The sequence below is a fragment of the Megascapheus bottae genome, chromosome 3, assembly GCF_031878675.1.
Source record: "Megascapheus bottae isolate mThoBot1 chromosome 3, mThoBot2.hap1, whole genome shotgun sequence".
NCBI lineage: Eukaryota > Metazoa > Chordata > Mammalia > Rodentia > Geomyidae > Megascapheus > Megascapheus bottae.
In genome coordinates, this window is record NC_143511.1 from 84,536,887 (window position 1) to 84,562,655 (window position 25,769).

General features: G+C 46.0%; 1 protein-coding gene across 1 annotated transcript in view; it reads left to right on the top strand.

The window, feature by feature from the left end:
• Positions 1-25,769, top strand: part of Garnl3 (GTPase activating Rap/RanGAP domain like 3) — a 127,658-nt gene that overhangs the window by 27,655 nt on the left and 74,234 nt on the right. Inside the window, exons 3-4 of the mRNA XM_090330662.1 lie at positions 5,055-5,124; positions 25,650-25,724. Coding sequence (XP_090186788.1) covers positions 5,055-5,124; positions 25,650-25,724 — 145 coding nt within the window. The remainder of the gene's footprint in view (positions 1-5,054; positions 5,125-25,649; positions 25,725-25,769) is intronic.

Genomic DNA, 25,769 nt, shown 5'->3' on the forward strand with positions numbered 1-25,769 from the left:
GGCTACTCTGTGCTTGCTGCTAGCACATCCTGGGCTTCCTCCAATTCCTGATCTGGAGTCAGGCAAATGTGCAATTATAAAGCTCTCTGGCCTTCCATGGAGGATCCTGTCCACCAGTCTTGCCACATGCTTGTCAAGGCTGGGGCACTGCTGAGCCTCTGACATTAGGTCCCCGTAATGGCCTTCAGATTCCTGGCGCCCCTCTCAGTTCTCTCTGCTGCTCCAGGAAGAATGCTCATTACCAGTGCTGCCACTCACCCTTCCACTAGGGCAAAGCCATCAGTAGCTTTGACTTTTGAAGGGCATTATCCTGCTTTCCAGGAAGCTGACTTCTGTGGTGGCAATTTGTCCAGCCTCTGCCTGAGCTGGGACATGTTGCTTCCGCCCCAGGCCATATGTAGAGATCTAACACGGAGGTCTTCCGCTCTGTGTATGCTTGCAAAGCATGATCTAACATCCTCACACATTAATTTGCTAAACCAGAAGGTTTCTATTTAGAGCCTGGACCGCCTGGCATGCGGGGAGCTGGAAGCTCCCAGTTCCCGCCAGCATCGCCAGCACCTGCCTGCTTTGGGCGCTGCGATCTTGCCAGATTTCACTGTCTCTCTTCCTGTCATGGCAACAGCAGGTCCTGAGTGTTTTCTAGGTGAGATCATCCTGTTAGACCAGCACCCTTAGGATGAGATGTGGCACTGAAGTTTCTGGAATCCCTGTCCCAGGAAGCCTGCTGCTTGGTCCCTGGTCTCCCTTACCTGCTGCAGGAGGAAGAAAGGGCATTCTGAACTCCAGAAAGTTAGTAGTTATTTATTCTGTACTCTCCTCCCTCCCATCTCTCTCTGAAAAACATGAGAGGAAATCATATCCATGTTAGGAACTGTAATCATAGCTACCCCTCAGTCATTTTTATGTAATAGACGTTATGCTTAGGACTTTGCTTCTTATTAATCAAGTGAAGTAGGTGGTGTTTTCAGTCATAGCTGGGAGATAGCGCTAAGAACCTGTGTTGATGGCTAAAGAAGAATGGTCTGAAGGAAAACGCTGCACCTTCACCAGTGACAGCATCCTTGGTCGAGGCCTTGAAGCCTCCTTCTTACAAAAGCACTGCAGGGCAGCTCACAGGCTCCTTGGTGATTCCCCAGGCACCTGGAAGAGCAGTATTTTTCAGAGCATCATCTGCGGGCCACCTGCACCAGGATTTCCGTCTGCTGGTGGTGACCAGAGATGTCCTGAGCTCACCCTTAGGGGTCAGCCAGCGAATCCGCGTTCTTACAAGGCTCCCTCAGCCAGTGTGTAGAGTCAAAAGTCTGTGAATCACCACTGTGTTATGTGAGTGCATTTTCACCAACGAATCAATTACAAATATCCCCACTCTCCACACTGAGAATGAGCATTTCTTTTCTATAGAGCACTGGCATAAGCTGGGAATCTTGGGGCTTGCCTGGAACCCTAGCATTGGAGAGGCCAGGCAGGATACTTGCAAGTTGGAGACTAGCCTGAACTACATAGCAAGACCTTACACACACACACACACACACAGATCCAATAGCTTGGGGTTTGTGGGTTAAGTATTTGTATGCACTCGTCAAGTAAAACAGTGCAGAAACGTCCACATATGTCACAAACAGTGGTGTGCTGTATTCCAGTCCACTATGCAGGCAGAGTGGGCTGGCCTTGGCCTTCACCTGCCATCCTCTGATGCCATTACATCCAGCTCCAGGCTCCCCGGACAGCCCCTCCTGTGGAAGTGGCTCTCACAGTACCTTCTAGTCGCTGTGGAGAGCTCTTGTAACAAGCCTTAAATCTTCGTGACTTCAAACAATGCCGGGCGTTTCTCACTCAGCCCAGCACATGGGGAAAATTTCTAGTTGAAGTGGTCATGTAAGACCATGGCTCTTTCCTGTTATGGTTCCACCACAAGTCCTCTCTGTTAGTCAATATGAAGAAGGAAGGGACCACAAATCCACCATCCCAGGGAAATTCTCCTACATCGAGGAGGTAACAGATCACACTGTTCACACTTTGCCAGTCAGAACCACTTCTTTCTTGTTTAGGGTTTCTCAATTCTCTGGGGCCCATAGTTTCTGTTCTCTTCTGTCTTTGTTCGAATCCCATTTGGCTTTTTCCATAGTGTTCCTCTTCCTTTGTCAAAATAAAAACAACAACAAAAACCCAAACCTTGGGAAGATCTGCCAATAGGAAGGAGTACAGGCCTTCACTCTAGTTCTGTCTGGCCCCTTTCCTAAGGACTACCGTCATGGAAGATACTGAGTTACTGCAGCTGTGACTATTTTGCTACTCTGTAATACAGAAGACCACATTTCCAGGTTCCTTGACAGCTCCTTACTGTCCACTGCCCCTGTGCCATGTATTTTAGGTGGGTGCTGTGGTTGCAGCAGACTAGGTACCATCTTCTATGTGAGTTTGGGTATAAGTAAATTGTCATCCTCTGAAAGGACCTTCCATATGGTCATGCAGAGACTCAGGTCTCTTCCTTCTTGAAGTTCTGTCTGCCTGGAGGTCTTAAGAGTCTGTCCATCTGGCTGGCCTCCCAGGGAGTGTTCTGTCCATGTTGTCTTGGCCCAGGATCAGTCAATTTCACAGAGTTATCAGCAAAGATAATCCAACAGTGCTGGGATTGCTCATAGCCAGGCCTACCTAGCTAGAGCAACCGGAGACTAGTGGCCAGTCAGGGAAGACGCCAGCAAGCAACGTGCCCTGGTACTTCCAATGGATGCTGTCAGACATGAGCTCATGTGAGCTGGCAGATGGGCACGTGCATTCATGAACACAGGCAGTGGACTAAACCTAGACTGGCTACACTTTCCTTCTATCCAGGCAGTGGACTAGACCTAGACGGGAAGAAGCTCCACAGGGAGCCCTGCCTCCACCCACCCCTGCTCTGGATCCCTGGAGGGAGGGCTTTTTTTTTACATAGGTGCTTTGAGAGCATTCTGCAGCCCAAGAAATGCAAGAAAAGAAATGCAATGGTGGGAGCCAGCAGCAAGCTCTGTCTATAGAGCACTGGCTGAAATGCAATCAGAGGGGACAGGGCAGCAGACAGCAGGCATTCTCATTCTGGGCCTTCAGTTGTTTCCACAGATGTCTAGAGTGGTGGTCGCCCTGGGGATGGAGGGCTGTCATATTGGTGCTTGCTTCTGACTGGTGACATCATATTTAGAGGCCCTTCTGTGGCTCTGAGAGAAGTTCACTGAGAGTCCAGAGCCTTCCCTTCCCATGTTGCCAGCCTTCAAATCTGAACTGCAGCCAGTGTTAATGGCATCAAGGGCCTGGCTGAACCTAACTAAGGGGTAAGGTTTGGGCAGACAAAACATCCACTCTGCCCAGCCTTGTCTGTGCACAGGTACTCCTCTAGTGGGAACCCATCTGTTGGTGATGGGGGCACTGAGGGATACTGGTGGTACCCCCAGGAGGGTTTCAGAATGAGCACAGGGTCTAGATTTAAAAGATTGGACTAGGACGGAGAGCATGGCCTAGTGGTACAGTGCTTGCCTAGCATTCATGAAGCCCGGGATTTGATTCCTTGGTAGCACATACACAGAAAAGCCGGAAGTGGTGCTGTAGCTCAAGTGGTAGAGTGCTAGCCTTGAGAGAGAGCCCAAGGACAGTGCCCAGGCCCTGAGTTCAAGCCCCAGGACTGGCCAAAAGAAAATCGGGTTAGGCCATGGCAGGCAGTTTTGAAATTCTCTTTTGAGCATTTGATTTTGAAAGAAAATCATTTCACTAGGAGAAGCAGGAAGGTCACCTGGGTAAGATCCAGAAGCCAATTCCAAAGTGTCATCATTGATTTGTTACATGTTTTCAGCCAAGGGAATGAGGATGACAAAAGGTTAAATCTTTCCTATAAGATTAATTCAGCCATCTCTGTGAAATGGTGAGACAGAATACCATTAGACTCTCTAATCTCGTTTCTCCCATGCTGTCTTTCTTGGAGCCTATCAAATAGCATCCTGGGAGAGAGTCAGTTCTGTGGATGCTAAACATCACAGTCAGTCTCTTTCTGAATGTGCAGAGGGCCATAGAAAATGTAGCTACCTTGTAATGAAGGATGAAAAGGTACTGGGTATACTTGTCTCTGCATGTTCTATTTCAAGTATGTTTAATATATGAAACATGTAATTCCTGTGCAATTTTCTTTGCTGTTTTATTATAGTTGTTTGCATGACATATTAGAACCAAACTTATCTGAACTGTGTTTTGTGGATCTCTATTGATTTCATGAGTATTGCTTGGGGTCTTAAATATACAAAGTAGCCAATAAGCAATGTGCCTTTTGAGGATGTAGCTGTGCATTCCAGATGCAAACGCAGTAACAATTTTGCTTTTGTTTTAATTGCTCTTTTAACGCATCTGAGTTTTCTTATCTGAATTAAGCCTGTTTGGGTGGGGAGGGAGCAGAGGGTAGAAAGTATTAGCTACTGCTATCTAAAAAAACAAATATGCTTGGATCATAGTTGTTTTTTTATTCTATTCTGTTAATCCTAGTCTTTTAAAATATTGGCACAAAAAAAATCTGAACGGTGGGGGCAGGAAGCAAGGCCTATGGGGATTTTAGAGTTCTGTCTTCTCCTTAAAATATATCATTAAATGATGCTGGTTATTTTTATGTCGCATATGTGGGACAAAGAAACTCTTCAGCAAAAGATAATTGCAAGATCTGGTTCTGCAGCTTTGTCCCTTGCCTCAAGTTACTGCAGGCTTCCATTCCCTTCGGTAATACAGAAATGAAATTATAAACCACCAGTAGCCTTGGAAATTTTAATCGATTGCAAATGACTAAATATTTAATTTAATCATTGCCTATACTTGCAGGGATGACTCTGGCATTTTTCTTTTGACTGAGGGCTCCATGAAAGCCGGGTTCTGCAATGGCTGCTGGGGACTGTGTCTGTTGCAAGGCGGCTCCCCTGCAGTGAGCAGCCAGGACACAGGAAGCCTGGTCCATAGCAGCTCTGTATGCACATGGTAGTCGGTTTTTGTAGAAGGTGTGTGGCCAGATCGCTATGTATAATACTGATGAAGCATTTTTGTTCCAGCTCTGTCTCGGAAGACCTAGGCTGTAGACGTGGGGATTTCAGTAGGAAACATTATGGATCTGTGGAGCTGGTAAGTTTCTGCTGTCTGTTCAGTGGAGGTACATTGATTTGGCTTTAGAGACAATTTCCAAAGCTCATCATATCTTCTGTTATATGTACTGTTAGAGCATGTGAATACAGTGTGAGGATTCAGTTGGAATACATATCTGCTGAAAGGCTATGATCATTTGATCATCCTTATTTGTTTATATTGTTACATACTTTTAATTTTGTATCTTCCAGCTTGTTTAAAAAAATATGGCTTGTTTTTTTTTCTCTCTCTTCCTCTATTCACAGTATAAAATTAAACAAGCTAATTTAGAATTAGGAAAGGTAGTTTTTTTCATTTTTATATTATCTTATGCCTAAAAGTTTGTAGATCTAGTTTTTAGTATTTAAATATTGAAAATACTTTATTCTGATCATCTACACCATTGCTTTTTGGATATGTGACAGGGAGTTAGAGTATTTCTGATATCTTCTTTTTCTGTTAAAGTCATATTGGTTGGACTAAATAACTAACTGTAATAGATAACAGATTTTGGGGATGAAAATATATTTTCCTAAGAAGAGACATTGGAATTTGTGATATGATTTTTTACATGTTTTCATTTACAGAGGTATAATTAAAACATATAATAATCTCAATATTTAAAAGGTAGAAGTATGAATGTTTTTTTACTTGCATGGAAATTTGAATGAATTTCAGGAAAATGTGCTCATAAATTCTACTTATTATTATTTACCACTGTTAAAGACATTAATGTTTCTATTTGTTAATGAGTTGCTTGTGTCCATTAGCATGGGGCCCAACTCTCCCCCATTAATCAAAGCTGCATTGTTACAGGGTTTTGATAGTAGAAAAATTTATACCAGAATTGTGTATCAATAACATTCAACTTGAATTCAAATGAGTATTGTGGACTTGAGTGTGAACCTCTCCCAAGGCTGAGTATTCTTTTCTTTTTTTGAGTTTTCTTGAAAATATATGTCAGACTTCATTCTTGGTCCTAAGGAACAGATGAGCAAATAAGATACAATATCTAAAGAATGAGGTTGAGCCACATAAAAGACACATGGATTGACTAAATCAATGTCTCTTCTGTGCCAGTCTCTGGTGACACTGGCCCTACTGAAGGAACTCAGTGTGGGGGGGGGAGAGTATGAAGGGAGGGAGTGGGCCTCTTCTAGCCAGTGATCTCAGGAAGTGGCTTGGAAGGCCTTGTGAACGCTGTAGGTTGTGGGCGGGTGGTAGAGAATAGACCGTAGATATGGGCAAACAGCATGGTTCTTGGCAATGATGTGTTCCAACACCAGTGAGCAAATGGTCCTGCCTCTCAGAGAGTAAGGCAGCAGAGCTTAGTAGTTATAAAGCAAGTAGGCTTTGAAATCAGACAGGCCTGGGTTCACATCCCAGCTCCATGACTTGCTTCTGGGCCAGATAAGTTACTAAGATGCAGTTCTTATGCTCTAACATCATCCTTGTCTCATTATTCACTAGTGTGATAATCTTGACTTCTTTTGGTCTGAGTTTTCTCACCCATAGCAGAGATATTAATATTACCTTCCCTGAAGGGTTGGTTATGATGGACTTTGAGTACCTCGCATGTACACATCCCTGTTCACCAGCTGGAGTAATGAGATGAAAATCAGTAGCAAAAGGAGAACTTCCACTGTCACGTGAAGACGTTGAGTTTGGGCCAAAGTAATATGGAACTCTTGTCATCAGTAAGTTTAACTCTTAGGGACATGCGTACAACAGTGAACTCTAGAGACTTGTGGGCTCACAGAATATGGGAATACTTTTTCACCAAGTTAGAGAACTGTGAATCCGTGGGTCACAAACTCACACCATCATCGCAGTTACCTGGAGGGCTTCTCAAAGCACGGATTGCTGCTGGGCACTAGCGGCTCCTGCCTGTAATCCTAGCTACTCAGAAGTCTGAGATCTGAGGATTGCAGTTCAAGGCCAGCCCAGGCTCTGACCATCCAAAATCCGGAAGTGGAGCTGTGGCTAAAATGATAGAGCTAAGGGACAGCACCCAGGCCCTAAATTCCAGGCGCACATGTGTGTGTGCGCACACACACACACACACACACACACACACACACACACACACACACACACACAGAGGTTACTATGCCTGCCCCCTCTCCCAATCCAGAATTTCAGATTCAGTAATTAGCCTGCAATATGAATTTCTAACGAGTTTCTAGACTGCTGCTGCCTCTGTTCCCAAAACCTCTCTTGAAGCGCACTGTCTTAAAGATTCAGGATCAATTCCCTGAACAAACCAGGTAGCTCACTGACGACAAGTTCTTCAGTCCATTTCCTCTTCCATCTTCAAGATTTTTCTTGAGAGGGCTGTGTGTGTGTGTGTGTGTGTGTGTGTGTGTGTGTGTGTGTGTGTGTGTGTGTGTGTATTGAGAGTGTACAGTTTATAAAATAAAATTTAAATGAATGGATTTTTTTTTCTTGCCAGTCCTGGGTTTGAGCTCAGGGTCTGAGCACTGTCCTTGGACTTTCTTAAGGCTAGAGCTCTACCACTTGAGCCTCAGCACCACTTCTGGCTTTTTATCTTATATGTGGTACCGAGGAATTGAACCCGGGTCTTCATGCATGCTAGGCAGGCACTCAACTCAGTCGTGGTGTGTGAACTCTGGGCCTTCATTGTAGCCGACTATTTGAAAGCACTTCATGAAAAGTTCTTTCTGTACCAATGGACTCTGACCCCAGGTACTTTTATTAATCCTTTAAGTAAAGATATAGATAATAAGCTCCCTAGAATAGGAATCATGGCTCTTTGTCGGCCATTGAGTTCCTGGTACCGAGCACAGTTCTTCGCTTTAGTTACTTAGTAAATATTGATTGAACGAATGTGTGATCTGGTTTGATTGAAATTAGAGAGCAGTTTACCCCATGAAAAATAAATCAAGGAAGGGAAAACAAGCCTCTTTGCATCCCCACCCCAGCATAGTTAGACTCATTAGCTTGCAGTATGTTCCACCTAAAACACATGCCATTTTTCTTCCTGATAAATTGTAAGTCCAGCCTCTATGGCAGCTTTCCAAGCAAGGCGCAGCTATCAAACCATCAGCCGTTCTTCATTGCTTCATATCGAAATCTGTCAGGAAAAGCATGAGATTGTTTGTAGCTTTTATTGATCCTTTCTTGGCCTTTGACTTGGCTGATAGGAAACCGATGTGGCATACATAATAAATAGAATGGGCACAATGTAGACCTCTCCCTCCCCCTGCCCATCCAGGCTGCAGAGTCTCATGTAACCTCTGCCTTCCACCTCCCCCCCCACACTCCCCCCCCCTTGCTTTTATGCTTCTGGGGAAGGAGCAGTGATTTCAGATCAGGATAAAACAGGCTAGAATATTATCTGTTCCTTTATACACTTGTGTCTTGACCATACAGACTTGTGTTTGGGTGAGCTGCATGTATCACTGAGGGCTGTATAAGAAGTAGATAAAGGAAGATGGGGTGGGGGTGATCAGAAACTCAGAGGCCTCAAAAGGCACCTACCTGACTTTGTGCTATTGAAGGGCCATCAGTTGCTGTGCACTGGCTTGGCATGCACAGATTCTAACACCTGAGCTTTTGACTGTGTGAGGACCCTCACGGTTTGCTATGTGATCATTTGTATATTTGTTGGGCTCAAATGTGAAATATACTCAGGGGACTGGTGTGCAGAAAGACAATCCTTTGCGAATGCATGCCTTAGCTGCTGGGCCAACAGCCCTGCTAGTTCACAGCAGTTTTTTCTGTTTGTTGAAGAGGCTTTTTGTTTTCATGTGCATTTTATGGGTGAAATCATATTCTGAATGGCATTACCAAATTGAAATATTAACGTGCATTTCCCTCAGGAACATGAAAACATCAAGGATTCAACATTCTACAAATAAACTCCTGATCTGGTCACATATTCTCCAGCATAGCTGGCTGCGTCTTTTTTTTTTTTTTTTGCCAGTCCTGGGCTTGAGCTGAGGGCCTGAGCACTGTCCTTGGACTTTCTCAAGGCTAGAGCTCTACCACTTGAGCCTCAGCACCACTTCCGGCTTTTTTTTTCTATGTATGTGGTACCGAGGAATCGAACCCAGGTCTTCATGCATGCTAGGCAAGCACTTTAACCACTAGGCCAAACTCCCGGCCCAGCTGGCTGCGTCTTACAGAGCAGGTCATTGCACTTAGAACTACTGAACACAGTTTGTCCAGCTGTTTTCAGCAGTAGCTCAACACAGTGGAAACCAAACTGGGTCTTCTTTGATAGTTTTTTCCTGCCTTTGTGAATGATGTGCCTTGCTCACTTTGAAATTTTATCAGGCTAAATATGATGATGATTGCAATGTTTTCTGTGAGTAGGAATGGAAGACTATAGTCATGAAATTAATTATGCATTAGAGTAGAACCCAAAGTCTTCAATTATAGTTATTATTTTGATCTGTTTTAGTGTTGAATGTGTGAGGTGCAGTACTTAGTTCTCACAAACAAGCAGATGAGGAGATATTACCTGACTGTGTGTCACCTTGTAGGTACCCAGAAGGCATTTGTGGATAGGGAATGAATTCCCATTTACCCAGGAGCTCCAGAGTTCTCACAGATAGCAAGTTGCAGAGGTGGTATTTAGGGCCTGGTCTGCCTCCACCAGTCCTGCGCCCACGTTCTCAGCTTTGAGCCTGTCTTGCTGCTGGCAGGGGTCTCTCAGGAAATTAGTTTGATTGTAAGAGCCAACACTGCTGCCCTAATCAACACCGTGGAGTAGCTCTGCTTTTGTTTTTACTCAAATGTATCATTTCGAACTGTTTTCTGGCCAAGTCTCAGAGGTTTTAAGAAACATGCACATAAATAATTATCCAGAGACACATTCATGCCTTGAATGGTCTCAATTTAGCTCCTGGATCACCTACAAACACTCTTGGCCCTTTACCTTTCCTGGCCTCTGTCAGATATGCATTTCTTGATCTGGGACTTGGCCTTATGCCTCTAAGTTACTTTGATGGGCAGTGTAGAAAACAGCCAGATGGACGTTGCTTGCATCCCTATGTGGATCTGTCCAGAATGTTGCTGGACACATTCCTCACTGCCTGCCACGCAGTGTCTCCATTCAGGGCCTAGGAGAAACACTTCCCAGAACCGAAAAACGTCACTTGTCTCCTGAGAAGCTAGTTCGCTGTTAGCCTGCCAAGCAGGGGGAATCCTGTGGATGAAAGGGTACTTTCCTCCTTGCAATGTCTTCTCGGAAGCTCAGAAGTCTTATTTATGGCTGTCTCTAACAGTCTTCATAGAATGAGTTCTCATCTGATTCTTATTTATAGTTTATTTACCCACACCCTTGTTCCCTTGTTCTGAAAGTGCTCTGTATCTTCTGTTATCCTCAAAGTAAGATATATTCAGTAATCTGACTTAAAGCCTTTTAAAGTCAAAAGGCAGAGCATTTTAAAAAATGCTTCTGCAATCAATCCTTCTGTTCCCCTTTGACAGTTACCTGGTTTATAGAATGGTTTTTACTTTGCTTCCCCTGGCCCCAGACATACTCTACTTTTCCCTGCAGTGTGACTTTACAAATCATTTTCCTAGGACCAGTAAAAAAGATTGGTATCACAAGACCAGCCATTTGGTAATCATCTTGAACACTGAGCTCAGTCTTAATGACGAGGCAGCTGGAACACAAAACTGTACCAAAATGTACCAGCTGAGCACAGACAACGCAAGCTGACCACACGTGGTCCTGTTCTCCTCGAATCATCCGAAGGAAGAACCACCTCCAGGCTCTCTGGTCTTGAAACTAGAGCTACCAGCGCCCATTCCCTGCCCCCGTGGGTCAGGCCTGCTCCTGCTCATCTCTAGGGTCACGTGGGTCCTTCCTCCCCTGGCCCAGGCTGTCTGCACCTCTAGCCACTCCAAGCTTCTGCAGCTTCCTCAGCCCAGCTATGGTCTCTGACTTCCACACCTTGTGCCTGCACCCTGAGGTATCCTGGGGTCTTTGTTCTTTCACCCCAAGGGGTCTTTCTTTATCTGATGGTATATGATGTCCCACTCTGCTGTAAAGCCATGCTGAAACTGTGACAGTGTGAAACGTTTATTTCTCATCACTAGGTATACGAACTGCATTATTTATTCCTTAATTCTTCTGCACAGGAAATGGGGTAGAGTGGTTTCCTCCCTGAATTTTGTTCTCTTGTGTACACAGGAGACAAAATTCTCACCTGTCTCTAAACATAGATTCTTCCTTGGTTCCTGTTTGATTAAAGCCTGGGCCCCGTGCATCTTAGTGCCCTATACCACATTCACCGAGCACGTGCCCTGACTTTGACATCAGTGGTCCAGGCTCAGCAAAAGTAAAGTACAGGGGGCTGGGAGTGTGACCTGGTGATAGAGTGTTTATCTAGCATGAACAAAGCCCTGGGTTCAATTCCTCAGTATCACATAAACAGAAAAAGCCAGAAGTGGTGCTGTGGCTCAAGTGGTAGAGCGCTAACCTTGAGAAAGCCCAAGGACAATGCCTAGGCCTTGAGTTCAAGGCCCAGGACTGACATGAATTTCATCATAACATTATGTACTTGTATGGAAAGATCATGTTGAAATTTCTTGCCATGAAACTTAGTATATGACAATATTTTTAAAAAAGGATAAAACTAGGTATTATAACACACCTGCAATTCTAGATCATCAGGAGGCAGGGATTTGAGGATCATAGTTCGAAGCCAGGTTAGGCAGAAAAGTCCAAGAGAGTCCATCTGCAATTAACCAGCAAAATGCTTCACTGGAGGCATGGCTCAAGCAGTAGAGTGTCAGCTGTGAGCAAGGAAGCCAAGGGAAAACAAGAGGTCCTGAGTTCAAGCATTGTTACTGGTGCAGAAAAATTAAGGCTGAGAAAAAGAAACATATATTAAGTAATAAATATTAAGTAATGTGAGTAGGAGCATTTTCCAAAGGAGCTAGAGGCAGGCATGGCTCAGTGGTCCTGTGCCTGCCCAGCAAGACAAAAGGCCCTGAGTTCAACCTAGTTCTGCCACAAAACAAACAAAATGTTTTCTGTTTTCTGAAAGTTACTTTTAGAGGAGCCCTGTGTTATCTTCTGGGTTTCTACAACTTGACTGTATGCCATGAGCACACAGTGTGAAACCCACTCTTCTACTTCTGGCGCTGTTGAAGATGAAAAGAAACTTTATCTTTCTGCCAGCCTCTCACCATGCAGGCTCTGAACATTAAGCACTCTTTATATAGACCCTCAGAAGTGTAATCCTTTCAACTTATTAAGTGGCCGACAGCTGGCAGCTTGGGACAGGGTTGCCTGGGGCTGTGGATCCAGGGACATTTAGGCGTCTCCCAGAGGCCCCTTAAGTGAGACCTCTCTTTCCGGCTTCTTCCTGTCTCTGGTTACGCGTCCTCTCCACAGTTGGGCCAGCTTTTTTGCCTTCTTTGTTAGAGAAGGGAACCTCAGCAGCTCATGTCGATAATCCTAATTACTCAGGAGGCAGAGTTCAGGGGCGCTGCAGTTTTTAGATCAGTTTAAGACAAAAATGTGCAAAGACCCCAACTACAGTGGGAAGAGTAAATAGGAGGACCCAGGTCCAAGTCAGCCTTGGCAAAAACTGAGGTCCTTTCGCAAAAATAATCAAATGAAGCCAGGCGCTAGTGGTTCTCGCCTGTAAGCCCAGCTACTCGGGAAGCTGAGCTCTGAGGGTCACAATTCAAAGCCAGCCCGGGCACAAAAATCCATGAGACTCTTGTCTCCAATTAATCAGAAAACCAGAAGTGATGCTGTGGCTCAGTGGTAGAGTGCTAGCCTTGAGTTGAAGAGCTCAAAGACAGCACTCAGACCCAGTTCAACAATAAATAAATAAATAAACACAACCAACAACAAATAAATACATAAATAATCAAACCAAAAAGGGTTCAAGCAGTAGAGTGCTTGCATCAGGAGTGCAAAGCCCTGAGTTCAAACCCCCAACTACAGAAAGATAAAAGAACAAAGGAAGGGGTAGATATCTGACATTGGAGGACTTGTTAGCCATGAAGTAAATTTTAGTGAAAAGTATGAAAAAAAAAAATCTAATGTCACCTACCATGATTGGCATACAGAGGAGGCCCACAGGCCGGCCTCCTCTGCTACTGTTGAGCTATGAGTAATATTGAATTATTTTACCCATTTAATTAAAGCAGTTATTTTGGGTTCCTTCCTGTGTAAGGAAAGGATTCTGTGTTTTTCACCCTCGGCTTTTTAATTGGTCTATTGCCGTTATCGCTGTGTTGCAGTCTTTCAAAACATCATCTCAAACTGCGTTTGTTTAATAGATGTGCAGACTTTTTAATTACTTTAGGAATATATTTCAGCCATTCTTTTAAATTCTCTTGTGAGTCTTACATCCGTTTCACAACTCCCCTTTGACTTTCTCCTTTTGACACCATCTGTTCCCGCTCTCCTCTGAGGGTCACCAGCTCGCTACTGAATCCGATTGGGCATGACTCCCTCTTCAGCTTTCTCAGCCACTCTGCAGCAGTGGGAACCAAGAACACTTTCTCCACCCCCATGTTACCCTCCCATGGCTTTCCTCCTGCCCTCCCACATCTCTTGACTTTGGCCTCCTTATTGAGGTCTTTTGTCTGCCCTGTTCTTACTCTCCATGTTCAAATCAGCAAGTCCCACATACAGAGACACTGCTGGCTATCTGTCCTCAGATGTCTGTGTGTGGCTTCTTCCCTGGACACTCACAGGGTGTGTCTCTTAGGGTCACCCATGAGTAGCTGAAACTCACTACACCCCAAACTGACCTCTGTCACCCCTTTATCCCAGACCAAGTTGAGTGGCCTGATGACTTTACCTTCTGTAGACTGCAAATTCCAGTGCCCAAAAAGTCACCCATGGCCATCTCCAGTCTCCAGCAAACCCTGTGGGTCCTGTACTCTAAACAGCATTCCTGGCCCCGGCTCTTCAGTCACGTGGTGTGCATGGCCAGTCTCTGACAATCCTGAGTGCTGTCTATGCATAAACTCACTGCAGTTTCACAGCTACCTAGACAGAGGTGATTTCTGTCCCCTCCCTCCTTGCACAGGGGAAATAATGAAGATTCAGAGAGGTTCATTTGTCCACACAGATGAGGAGAGGTGGGGCAGACCTTCGGCAGCTTCAACTCCCATCAAACCTTACGGTGCCTAAAAAAGTATATCACTTGAGCAGTGGATTAAATACCACATTCTGCTTTGCTGTGGGTAGAGGGGCCTAGGCACAGCATTTTTAAACAAGGTTCTATTTCAGAAATGACTTTTATTTCCTTATATGTTTCTTAATTGGTCTCTTGAAGAAAAAAGGTAAGAAAAGAAGAAAGGGGTCTTTTGAAAAGAAAGGTTAAGCACCTATATACAGTCCTCTTTCTGTGTGACATTTGTTTTGCTTGCTCTTTTTGTGAGCTCCTGGCATTTTCTCCCAATTCTCCTTGACTTCTCAAAGATTCCATTCAGCCAGTTCTTGATAGGATTATGTCTAGTTGTTTTTTGTTTTTTGTTTTTTCTGTATCCTCAACTGTAATTAACTGGATTCTGGGGCTTTGGTTTCTTTAATGCTATGAAGAATGTATTCTCTCACACATAACTCTCATGTTTTCGAGCACATATACAAGCTACAGCCTCAAACCTCAGCACCTCTCTTAGGATACAAAGCAGGTAGGTGCTTCTCAGCCCTCCCCTGGTCTTGATCAACCTGCTCTTGGGCCTTAGCTCATGGGACTCAAGATCCAGTGAACATGCCTTTGCACTCACTGTCGCCTGCTCTCAGGGGCCTCCTCGTACTTCCCATTCCTCTAGAATTCTCTCCCACCTGATCTCTACTGGGTCTTACTCTGCCGCAGCCTCTCTGTGGATGCGTCATCTTTCACACTGTGGAATACTTGGCATTTCTCCATGGTTCCCATCACATTTTGTGTTGATCATGAGTTGTGGTTCAAGTACTAGAGAGCCACGCGTGAGAAAGAAACCCAAGTTCAAGAACAAGTTCAAGCTCCAGTAACTTGAATTCAGCTCACACGCAGAAAAATTAAAGCTAGAGCAGAAAGGACTAGAGGCAAGTGATAGAGTGACTGCCTAGCAAGCATGAATCTCTGAGTTCAAACTCCTATACTGACAGAAAGTATTTTATTATTAATTTACTTTATTGTTATTTTAGAGGTGATGTACAGAGGGATTACAGTTACAAGTTAGGTAATGAACCCTCCCCCAACCCTTCTGAAAATGGACGGGAGTATACAATACATAAGATAAAAGACAGAACCATCAAAAAATAAAAACTAAAAAGGAAAGGAAAAGAGAGAGGCCTTTTGTTTCCATCTCTTTAGGTTCACTCCAATATGTATATTATTTTGTATAAATATGAAGACACACTTAAGTCACTTCGTTTCTCTCCTGAGAATCCTCTTTTGGTTTTACTGTATGTGAGTATGAATATCTAGAATCCTTGATAGAGAAATTGTAAAGAATGGTTAAAAGCCAGGCGTGGGGGTAGATATCTGTAACCTCAGCGCTCAAGAGGCAGAGGCAAGAGGATCTGAAGTTTGAAGCTAGCTGATATACAATGAGACCTTGTCTCAAAAGAAAAAGAAAACACTCCCTTTAAAAAATATTTAGCACTATGTCATAGTTCCTATGTGGGAAGGTTTCCTCTTTAGAAAATCTTCAAGCTGATCCAAACAGCTCTTCAAAGCTTATGCTCCCCCACATTTATCAGGTGTACCTGGCCAGGCTATAGCTGTCCCCTTGGGGGCCACCTCTGCTTGAGCTCCCCGGCTGCAAAGCTTTCTGATCCATTCCTGCGTGGACTTGCTGCCTGCTTGTAAAGCTCTGCTGGAGTGAGATAGGCCATTCTGTGCCTGGCACCAGCTGCTCTGAACCAGTGGCTCGTTTTTCAGGGCTTAGGGACTGTGGAGGTGGTCTAGTTGGACAGGAGGAGTGTGAAGGCGTGTTTGCTTTGCTCTTTAAATAAGCTTGAGAAAATGCCAGCTCTCTAGGTCAGAGAGCAAGATGACGACTATGCAGAGACCAAATCCCTTCCAGCCCCAGCCACCCTGTGGTTTGGCCAACTGTCGGGCACGCTGGCATAGCTGCTCTCTCCAGGACACTTGCTGCCAGCACTCTGACTATCTCTCTCCTACCTGTGGCACTGTGCGCATGTGTGTGGATGGAGCCTCTTTTCCTCCCTCTTTTCTTCTTTTCTTCTTAATTTGAGAGTAGTTATTGCCAGATTATAAAGTAGACCCATAAATGCTATAGTTCTTCCTTCTGAAAGGCCCTAACAGTCAGGTCTTTCATATGCTAGCCTCTCTGCTTTTTTTTTGGAGGTCCTGGGGCTTGAACTTTGGGCCTGGGTACTGTCCCTGAGCTCTTCAGTTCAAGGCTACCCCTCTACCCCTTGAGCCTCAGTTGTACTTCCTGTTTTATAGTGGTTAATTGGAGATAAGAGTCTCACGGTCTTTAGTGACCTGGCAGGCTTTGAACCATGATCCTCGAATCTCAGCCTCCTGAGTAGCTAGGATTACAGACAAGAGCCACCGTGCCCGGCTTCCCTGCTTTCTACAACATCACTGGTCTGGACCACGCATAGTGGTCACACATGTAATCCAAACTACTCAGGAGGCCCAGATTAGAAAGATCACAGTACCAGACCAGCCTGAGCAAAATGTTTGCAAGCCTCCAACTCATCCTTAAGAGCAGGCTATAGTGGCAGCATGCACCTGTCATCCCAGTGACACAGCATGAGTAAGTAGGAGGATGGCAGTCCAGGCTGGCCTGAGGGCAAATACAAGATCTTATTGAAAAATAACTAAGGGTGTGACACAAATGGTAGGGAAGCATGAGTTCAAACCCCCGTGTCACCCACAACCACAGGGAAGGTGGTCTCTTTCTTCATCCCACCTGGTAGAGAGACTTAAGTTAAAGGGCTACAGAGTTGCTTTCTTCTCAATAGCACAGAGGCTGCTGGTTTCACGAGGGTTCCAGCAGAGTGCTGTCCATCAAGGCAGAGGCTCTAAGTGGCCCAGCCCCCTGCATGCTAACCAAAGACTTGTTGAGCCTTACAGGTGCCATTGCGGCAGAGCGGCTCAACGGCCCCAAAGCCTTGGGCTCAGACCTCTGGTGCCTCTGATCTCCATGACAAGGACACTCATTTGAACTCTGTGTGTGCAAGTCAGCTGCCAGCATTTTTCACCATCTAACCACTCCCATCTCTGCCCTGTGTGTCTGCCGGCATGCCTGGGGGTGGTGCCTGGTTTCTTTCTCCAGTACTTGATCTTCAGTTCTACAGCTTCCTTGGTAGGCAGGAGCCTACCTTCTCTGTGACACCTGCCATGCTTCCAGCTAAAAAAGACCCTCTCCATGCCTTTCCTATTGTGTTGTTGAACTGGGGTGGGAGAGGACTGGGTCTGAAAGCTTAGTACCTTGTGCTTGCCAGGCATGCATTCTACCACATGAGCCACACCCCATCCCTTTTTGTTTGCATTTTTTGAATAGGGTCTTACATTGCATTTATGATAGGACCAGCCTGGACTGTGATCCTCCTGTATACTTCCCACACATCTGGGTGGACAAGCCCTTATCACTGCACCAAGCCTTTTTTTTTTTTTTTTTTGATATCCATCCTGGGGCCTGAACTCAAGGCTAGGCACTGTCCATGAGCCTTTTTTTTCCCTCAAGTCTAGTACTCTGCCACTTTAGCCACCGCTCTTCTTCTGCTTTTTTTTTTTTTTTTTTTTGCCAGTCCTGGGCTTGAGCTCAGGGCCTGAGCACTGTCCTTGGACTTTCTCAAGGCTAGAGCTCTACCACTTGAGCCTCAGCACCACTTCCGGCTTTTTTCTATGTATGTGGTACCGAGGAATCGAACCCGGGTCTTCATGCATGCTAGGCAAGCACTTTAACCACTAGGCCAAACTCCCGGCCCCTGCTTCTGCTTTTTCCGTGGTTAATTGGAGATCAGATTTTTATAAACTTTCCTGTTGTGGCTGGCTTTCAGTAGTTATCCTCAGATCTCAGCCTCTTAAGTAGCTAGGATTACAGGAAAGAGCCACCAGCAGTGTAATTCTTTTTGGACAGTAATTCCTCCTTCATTTTCTTCCAGTTTCCCCTCTTATCCCTATCTACAAGTTGCATAGTTCATTTTTCCACCTAATGTCTCCTGAATAACATGACCCTATCTTGGTACCCCCCCAAAAAAAATACAAAACTCAAGAGTCACAACAACAATACCAGCAACCACAACCCCCCAAAGTATATTTCCATTGAATTCATTTCAATAAATAATATTTTAAATGTTCAGAGGTGTTACACCCTTGAATTCTTCCTCTAAGAGTACCTCCTTTAGTCAGACTATGTAAATGCCTAAGGCCCTGTATAAATTGTCATGTCCAGTTGTATTTCAGATCTAGCTTCCACATATGAGAGAAAAGTCCTATATGTTCTCCTCCTCCTCCTCCTCCTCCTCCTCTTCTTCCTCTTCCTCCTCCTCCTCTTCTTCCTCTTCCTCCTCTTCCTCCTTCTCCTCCTTCTTCGTCATTGTTGTCGTCCTGGGCTTGAACTCAGGGCCTGGGTGCTGTCCCTTAGCTGTTTTGCTCAACTAGTACTCTACCACTGAGCTACAGCTCCACAGCTGGCAGTAAGAATCTCACAGACTTTCCTGCTCAGGCTGGCTTTGACCCACACTCCTCAGATCTCTGCCTCCTGAGTAGCTAGGATTGCAGGTGTGAGCCATCAGCGCCTGACACCCTGTGTGTTCTTAAGGTAAAATGAGGTGCTGGTGTCAATGTGCAGGACCCAAACAGTACAAGGATGACTCCCCAACCCTTTCCTGCTATTATTCATAGAGATCGAGTATCTCTTAGGCCAAGTAAGATCCTGGAAGGAAGAATATGCAGATTCTTTTTCTTAGTTCCAAGTGAGGAAGCCAGTCACCAAATGCGTTGCTTGGTCCTTTCCCATCAGCCTCCTAGTAGAAGGAAATGTCTGGTTCTATTCGCTGGTCATAGCTATCTCAATAGGACACTGGCTATCAGGGATGCTGGTCAGCCAGACACCCTGTGAATGAGGAAACAGCAGGATGAGAGGGGCCATGCCTCACAGTCCTCTGTCGGAAGAGATGGTGTCTATGGAGAGGTGAGCGGTGGCTGGGTGGAGTAGAACAAGTGCAGGGGGCGGGTCCCGTGGGAACCAGGGAGAGTTCCCTGCGAGGGGTGGCTGCTGGTTAAGTCTTGCCTTAGTGGGTCAGAGAAGAAAGCAGGCAAGACCTGTGCAGAGGGCCGCTTTGCCTTAATCAGCCATGGATGCCTATCTAGAACGTGAATCTGAAGAGCCAACCGGCTCTGCCAGCCTGGAGGAGCGGGCACAGCGAGGATCTGCGGGGCAGCAGAGCCGCAGAGCCAGACAAGCTCATTAGATTTGGAATGGTGGAACCGCGTGAGCGCAGACTGTCAGAGGCATTGTGGAGGGTTTTGAGCTTGCTGAGAACAGAGGTGGGAGGGAGGCAAGGATGACCACTGAAGTCTGAGCCCAGACAGAGGCTGTGGCCGCCTGCACCCTGCGTCTCTCCTCCTGCCTGGAAGCTTCAGCTAGCAGAGTGCGGTCTGCGCCATGGCTCTCGAGTGCTCAGCTTTCCAGTCTGTGTCCCGTCCCCTGGCTCACACAGAATAAGATGGGGCAAAGAGTGGGAGGAAGTGGGAGAGGCCCCCTGATTGAACCCAGCCCTGCTCCTCTCTCAGGCAGCACCCACTTGACTTCTGCCCCCAGTTATGTCTTCCTCCCAGCGCCCTCTTTTTTGTGGAGCTTGGGATTCCGGATGCTAGGTAGGCAAGCACTATTCCACTGAGCCACAGCCCAGCCCTCACCCCCACCATTTTTAGAGGTATTGGAATTTGTGTGTGTGTGTGTGTGTGTGATTTGCACATACAGGATCAAAAGCATCTACTTTCTTGACAAGTGGTTGTAGTTTTAAAACCCTGCTTATATTGGAAACGTTTTCTCAGAGACCCTGTGCAGCATAAGCTGCAATGGCTTGACATGGTGTGCTGGTCCCTGGGGCAGAGCTGACCAACCACCCAGGGTTCTCCACTTGCTTCTTCTGATGGGGCTGCAGCAGGGCTGGGCTTGGCTTTGTCTATTTATGTATGTTTGTCTTCCTCTAGGACCTGTGGTCCTTACAGCCCGGGATTAGACTGCGTTTATCTTTATTAGCCCAGCAGCTAGTACAGGCTCTGCGAGGTGTTCACAGAATCGTTTGCTGGATACCTGTCTATTTAGATTCTCCAAGAGCTTTAATCCAGTATTAGGGCAGTTTAATCACTAATCATAGCAAGTGCAAGACCCTAAGTTCAAACCCAGAGCCACCAATATATATCTGTGTATGTATTTATTTATGTGTATATATGTTTATGTATATTGTGTGTGAGTATTTTTTCTTATACATCTGGAGCAGCACATGCTTTGGTATGTATTGTCCTCATTGTTTTGAGTGTTTGAATAATATCCATTTACTAATCCTGTTTGGCTCATGTGTATTGTCTCATGTATTGTGTGTGTGTGTGTGTGTGTGTGTGTGTGTGTTTCTGGGGATTGAACCTCAAGTTTTGCTCATCCTAGTTAAGTGTGCTGTACCACTGAGTTATATCCCCAGGCCATGTTCATGATTCTTGAAACAGATAATGTCTTCTTTCATAATTAACATTTAGTAAGTACCCATATTTTTTTGATGCTGGTTTTTGGCTTGAGCTTAGGACCTAGACACTCCCTGAACTTTTGTGCTCAAGAATAGACCTCTACCACTAAAGCCATAGATTTACTTCAGGTTGGTTTTTGTGTGTGTGTGTGGTTTTTTTTTGTTTGTTTTTTTTTTGTTTTTTTTTTTTGCCAGTCCTGGGCTTGAGCTCAGGGCCTGAGCATTATCCTTGGGCTTTCTCAAAGCTAGAGCTCTACCACTTGAGCTTCAGCACCACTTCCGGATATTTTTCTATGTTATGTGGTACAGAGGAATCGAACCCAGGTCTTCGTGCATGCTAGGCAAGCACTCTACCACTAGGCCAAACTCCCAGCTTTACTTCGGTTTTTTGCTAGTTAATTGGATATGAGTCTCACAGACTTTTTTATCCAAACTGGCTTTGAACTGTGATCCTTAGCTCTCAGCCTCCTGAATAGCTAAGATTACAGATGTGAGTTGCCAACACTCAGCACTGCCTACATCCCCCTCCTCTTCCCCTCCTCCTCCCCCTCTCTGTCTTTCTTTCTGTTTCTCTGTCAGTGAACTAGGGCCTTACATATGCTACACAAATGCTTTACCACTAAGTTCTATTCCCAGCCCCTGGCATGTTTGCCTGCCTGCCTGCCTGTCTGCCTACCTGCCTTCCCTATGTCCTTTCTTTCCTTTCTACTTTATCAGTCCTTGGTTTTAAACTCTGGGCTTAGACACTGTCCCTGAGCTTCTTTTGCTCAAGCCTAGCACTCTACCACTTGAGCCATAATACCACTTCCAGCGTTTTCTAGGATTAATTGATGAGAGTGTCATGGACTTTCTTGCCTGGGCTTCTTTAAATCACAATCCTCAAATTTCAGCCTCCTGAGTAGCCAGGATTACAGGCTTGAACCACTGGTGCTCAGCTCATTTTGCCTTTTTAAATATTGTTATAGTTAATATTTGACTTTTCTTTTGCCAGTCCTGGGCTTGAGCTCAGGGCCTGAGCACTGTCCTTGGACTTTCTCAAGGCTAGAGCTCTACCACTTGAGCCTCAGCACCACTTCTGGCTTTTTTCTATGTATGTAGTACCGAGGAATCGAACCTGGGTCTTCGTGCATGCTAGGCAAGCACTCTACCACTAGGCCAAACTCCCCGCCCGATATTTGACTCTTACAACTGGTTGAGATTTATTTATGTTCCCAGTTCTTGAGTCTGCCCCCGCCCCATTCCCTGCACTGGAGAATGTAGCCCATTCATAGTTAATGCATTTCAACATTTCTTTATCTGTTGACCTGTGAGAAGAGTTCCAGCCTCCCATCTATCCTCCTCATTTTACTCCTCTGCTTGCTCCATCCTTCAAGAGTGCAGATCTGTATTCGTTTGGATTGGGTGCTTTGTGTATTCAAGGCCCTGGGTTCAGTTTACCAACACCTCCTAAAAATCACCCCCTAAATCTTCCCCATCATGAGCTCCTGAGTAGGCCAAGCTGTGTTGGTAAAGGACAAAGTGCTCACAGTCCCCATTGGGCATGCACCAGCCCTGCCTCCCCTGCTGGCGCTGGAGGGGGAGGTCCCAGCCTGCCTTGCTCTCTGCTTTCTTTCCACAGCATTTCCCGTCCATCTGCCTTCCAGACCTGGGCTCCCCTCTCACAAGTGCAGCTGTCCAGAGACCGTGTACATAGTTCTGATTACAGAGCTTGCCACATCTCCTGTATGCCCCAAACTATCTCAACAGTTGGAGATTTTCTAAAATGTCCTTGTATGTCAGGGAGTAAAATCAGTTTCATGCAATACAGTATTTGTGCTGATACTTGAGGGCCGTTTCTGTATTTTTAGCTCTGAGCATGTCATAAGATCAGTGGTGTTCTCCCGTCCCTCCCCAACTGTGTTATTCAGCTTAAAACTTACAACACAGCAGGCCAGGAGTGTGGTCTAGTGGTAGCACGCTTGCCTAGCATGTGCAAAGCCCTGGGTTAGATTCCCTGGTACCACATACACAGAAAAAGCTGGAAGTGGTGCTGGGGCTCAAAACATTACCCAGGCTCTGAGTTCAAGCCCTAGGACGAGAGAGACGGGGGTGGGGGGACTTATAACGGTGAAAAGTCCCATGTTCACTTTCCTCTTGCATCCAGCAAGCAGTTATGAGTGGAGGTGACTCTGCCTCCCACACACAGGCTCAGTGTGGGTCCCAAGCTCCTCTCTGTCACTGGGGTTCTGGCCTGTGGAGGGGAAAGGCTCAGGAGAACCCAGGGAACCTGGCTCCATTCACACTGCCAGGACCAGCGTCCACCAGCAAGGTGGCCACCTAAGGGGAATGACATGAGGCCATTGTCATTGCTGTGTCCCTAATGACAGTGTGAGGGGGTGGGCTGAGGCTTCTGAGCTGTACTGTAGACCGAGTCATTCCCGAGTCAAATGTCCCCACAATAAATAGCAGGAATTGATTTTCTGTGATTCTAAGTGGCTTGGAAACCATGTGAGAAGAACATCCTGTAGTGCTGATCTTTCTTCCCTTAGATCTCAGCTGCTGTCACCCACTGGGTGCTAGTTTGGGAGTTTTGAGTTTCCCCCCATCCCCCCACCCGGGCTGACGCAGGCTGTGTGGCCCTTCCTGCACTTTGGTCTTTCTCTATATGACTGACTGGGCACTGAGTAATGAGCCCATCCTGGTTTCCAGGCCTTAGCCCCATATTTCTGCTGCTTTGGTCATTTTCAGTAGGACCTTGTACTGTGTCCACCTGTGCTACAATCAGGTACCACCCTTGCTCTGAGGGCGTGGGGGTGCCACTGGCAGAGTGAGAGGAGGCACCTGCCAAAGAAGTGAGTAAAGCAGTGGATATCACAGCCCTGCCAGGTGCTCGAGAACTTACAAGGGGCCCTCTACCCAGGCAAGGAAGTCGGGGGAGCATCTTGGAGTAGTGGGGCCTTGTGGGTATGAAGGAAGAGTGGGTTTGGGGGGGGAAGGTAGGAGAGGTGGTGCTGCAGGGGGTGGGATTCCAGTCTGCTGGGGAGGGGCAAGGGCGGCCACTTAGGAGGTACTGCAGAGAGAAGTGACGTGGAGGAAGAGGTTGAAAGGGGTGGTGGACACATTAGCCCACATTCTAAGTTATGTGCCTATCAGCTTCACAATCCTGAGTGCAGAAGGATCTCGATCGCTTCTAACCATCCAATATTCTATGTTTGATTCTTTTCTTCTTGAAATCCCTTCACAAGCAATGTGCTGCTTCTCATCTCAGCAGAGGAAAAGGGGGTACTGACTGTGCCTGTGCCCTGTAGAGTTGACACTTGGCTTGTATTTGTTATGTAGACAAAATGAGTGAATCTGTGGCTCTCAGCTCTTCTCCCTCGTGGTAGCTGCATTCGGGCCAACCTGTACTTTAGGAGTGATGAGTAAAGGTTGTTTCCTCTCTCTCCCTTTCATTCTCCTGTGAGACAGTATGAACTGTTTGGAGTGCCCAAAGCAGCACCCAGAACCCACAGCATCTCAACTGCCCCTCTGTTGTGACACAGGGGTAGGAGTGAAGTAGTGAGGGAGACACTGACTGCCACGTCTTCATCGCCCTCTGGTAACAACACTCATGACCCTGGAGGCCTAAATGTCTAGCTTATACTTATGAATTGGCTCTGCTGAGATCTGAGGATCACTGCTTACAGCTAGTCTAGATAGACAAGTCTGAGAGACTTCTAACTCCAGTTAACCAGCGAAAAGCCTGAACTGGAGGTGGGCTCAAGTGGTAGAATGCCAGCCTTGAACAAAAGAAACTCAGGGAGGGGCTCAAGGGAGTTTGGCCTAATGGTAGTGTGCTTACCTAGCATATACAAAGATCCAGGTTCGATTCCTCGATACCACATACATAGAAAAGCCTCAAGTATCGTTTTGGCTCAAGTGTTAGAGTGCTAGCCTTGGGGAAAACCCAAGTGCAGTGTCTGGCCCTTAGTTCAAGCCCCAAGACTGGCAAAAAAATAAAATAAAAAAGCCCAGGAAAAGTGCCCCGGCCCTGAGTTTGAGTACCAGGACTGGTATGCACCTACAAAAAGTACCTATAACGATGAGATCCAGCAGATGACCCTCTTGAAATCACCATAAGGGGACTGTGACAGTGAAGCCCTAAGCTGGCCAGGTATGAGGATTTCCTAGAGTTCAAGTGACGAAAGCCACCCTAGGCCAAGTTTCTTCCCATGAGTCTGGGATGTGGAAACAGTTGGCAGATCTTTGCTGCAACTTATGGATATAGACTTAAAAGGTTCTTTTAAAAATAGGCCATTTTCCCAAGTCGCTTGTGAGAGATTTCAGAAGTGATCCCCCCTCCCTCCCCTCTGCTCACCTCTTTTTAGCATGGAGCCATTTGCCAGTGTCACCTTGCCAACATTCAGACTGCCTGTTGTGGAAATGTGTTTCGGCCTTTTAGAAACTGTTTAAAATTGAATGAAGCATAGAGCTGTCCCTGATGCCAGTTTACGTTCACACACCCAGCCTTTTCCCAGAAGCCAGTGAACTTGAGACATGGCTTTGGCCATGTCTACTGTTGGTCCTAAAATCATTTTTTCAGAGAGCACCCCTTGTTTTTCAGTTGTGGGAAACCTTCAGATTTGGATTCCATGCTAGTATTTCACACTCGTGCAAGCTGACCACCCCTTCTTCCCAAACATCTAAGGCCCTGGGGCCACTGTCCAAGGAGAGCTTTGAGAGCTTTATAAACTGGTAGAGCTAAAAAGCACTTTGATTTGGGGTGGAGATGGGGGGCTTGGTACCAGCTGGTATCGGTCAATTTGGCTACTTCTAGGAGCAGACAGAAGGGGCATTGCATATGGCAGCCCAGCTACCTAACTAAGCACTCTTCTTTCCCTAGCTTATTTCCAGTGATGCAGATGGAGCCATCCAAAGGGCAGGAAGATTCAGAGTGGAAAATGGCTCTTCGGATGAGGTAAGAGCATTCCCCAGTTCCTGGATCATCACCAAGCACAGGACT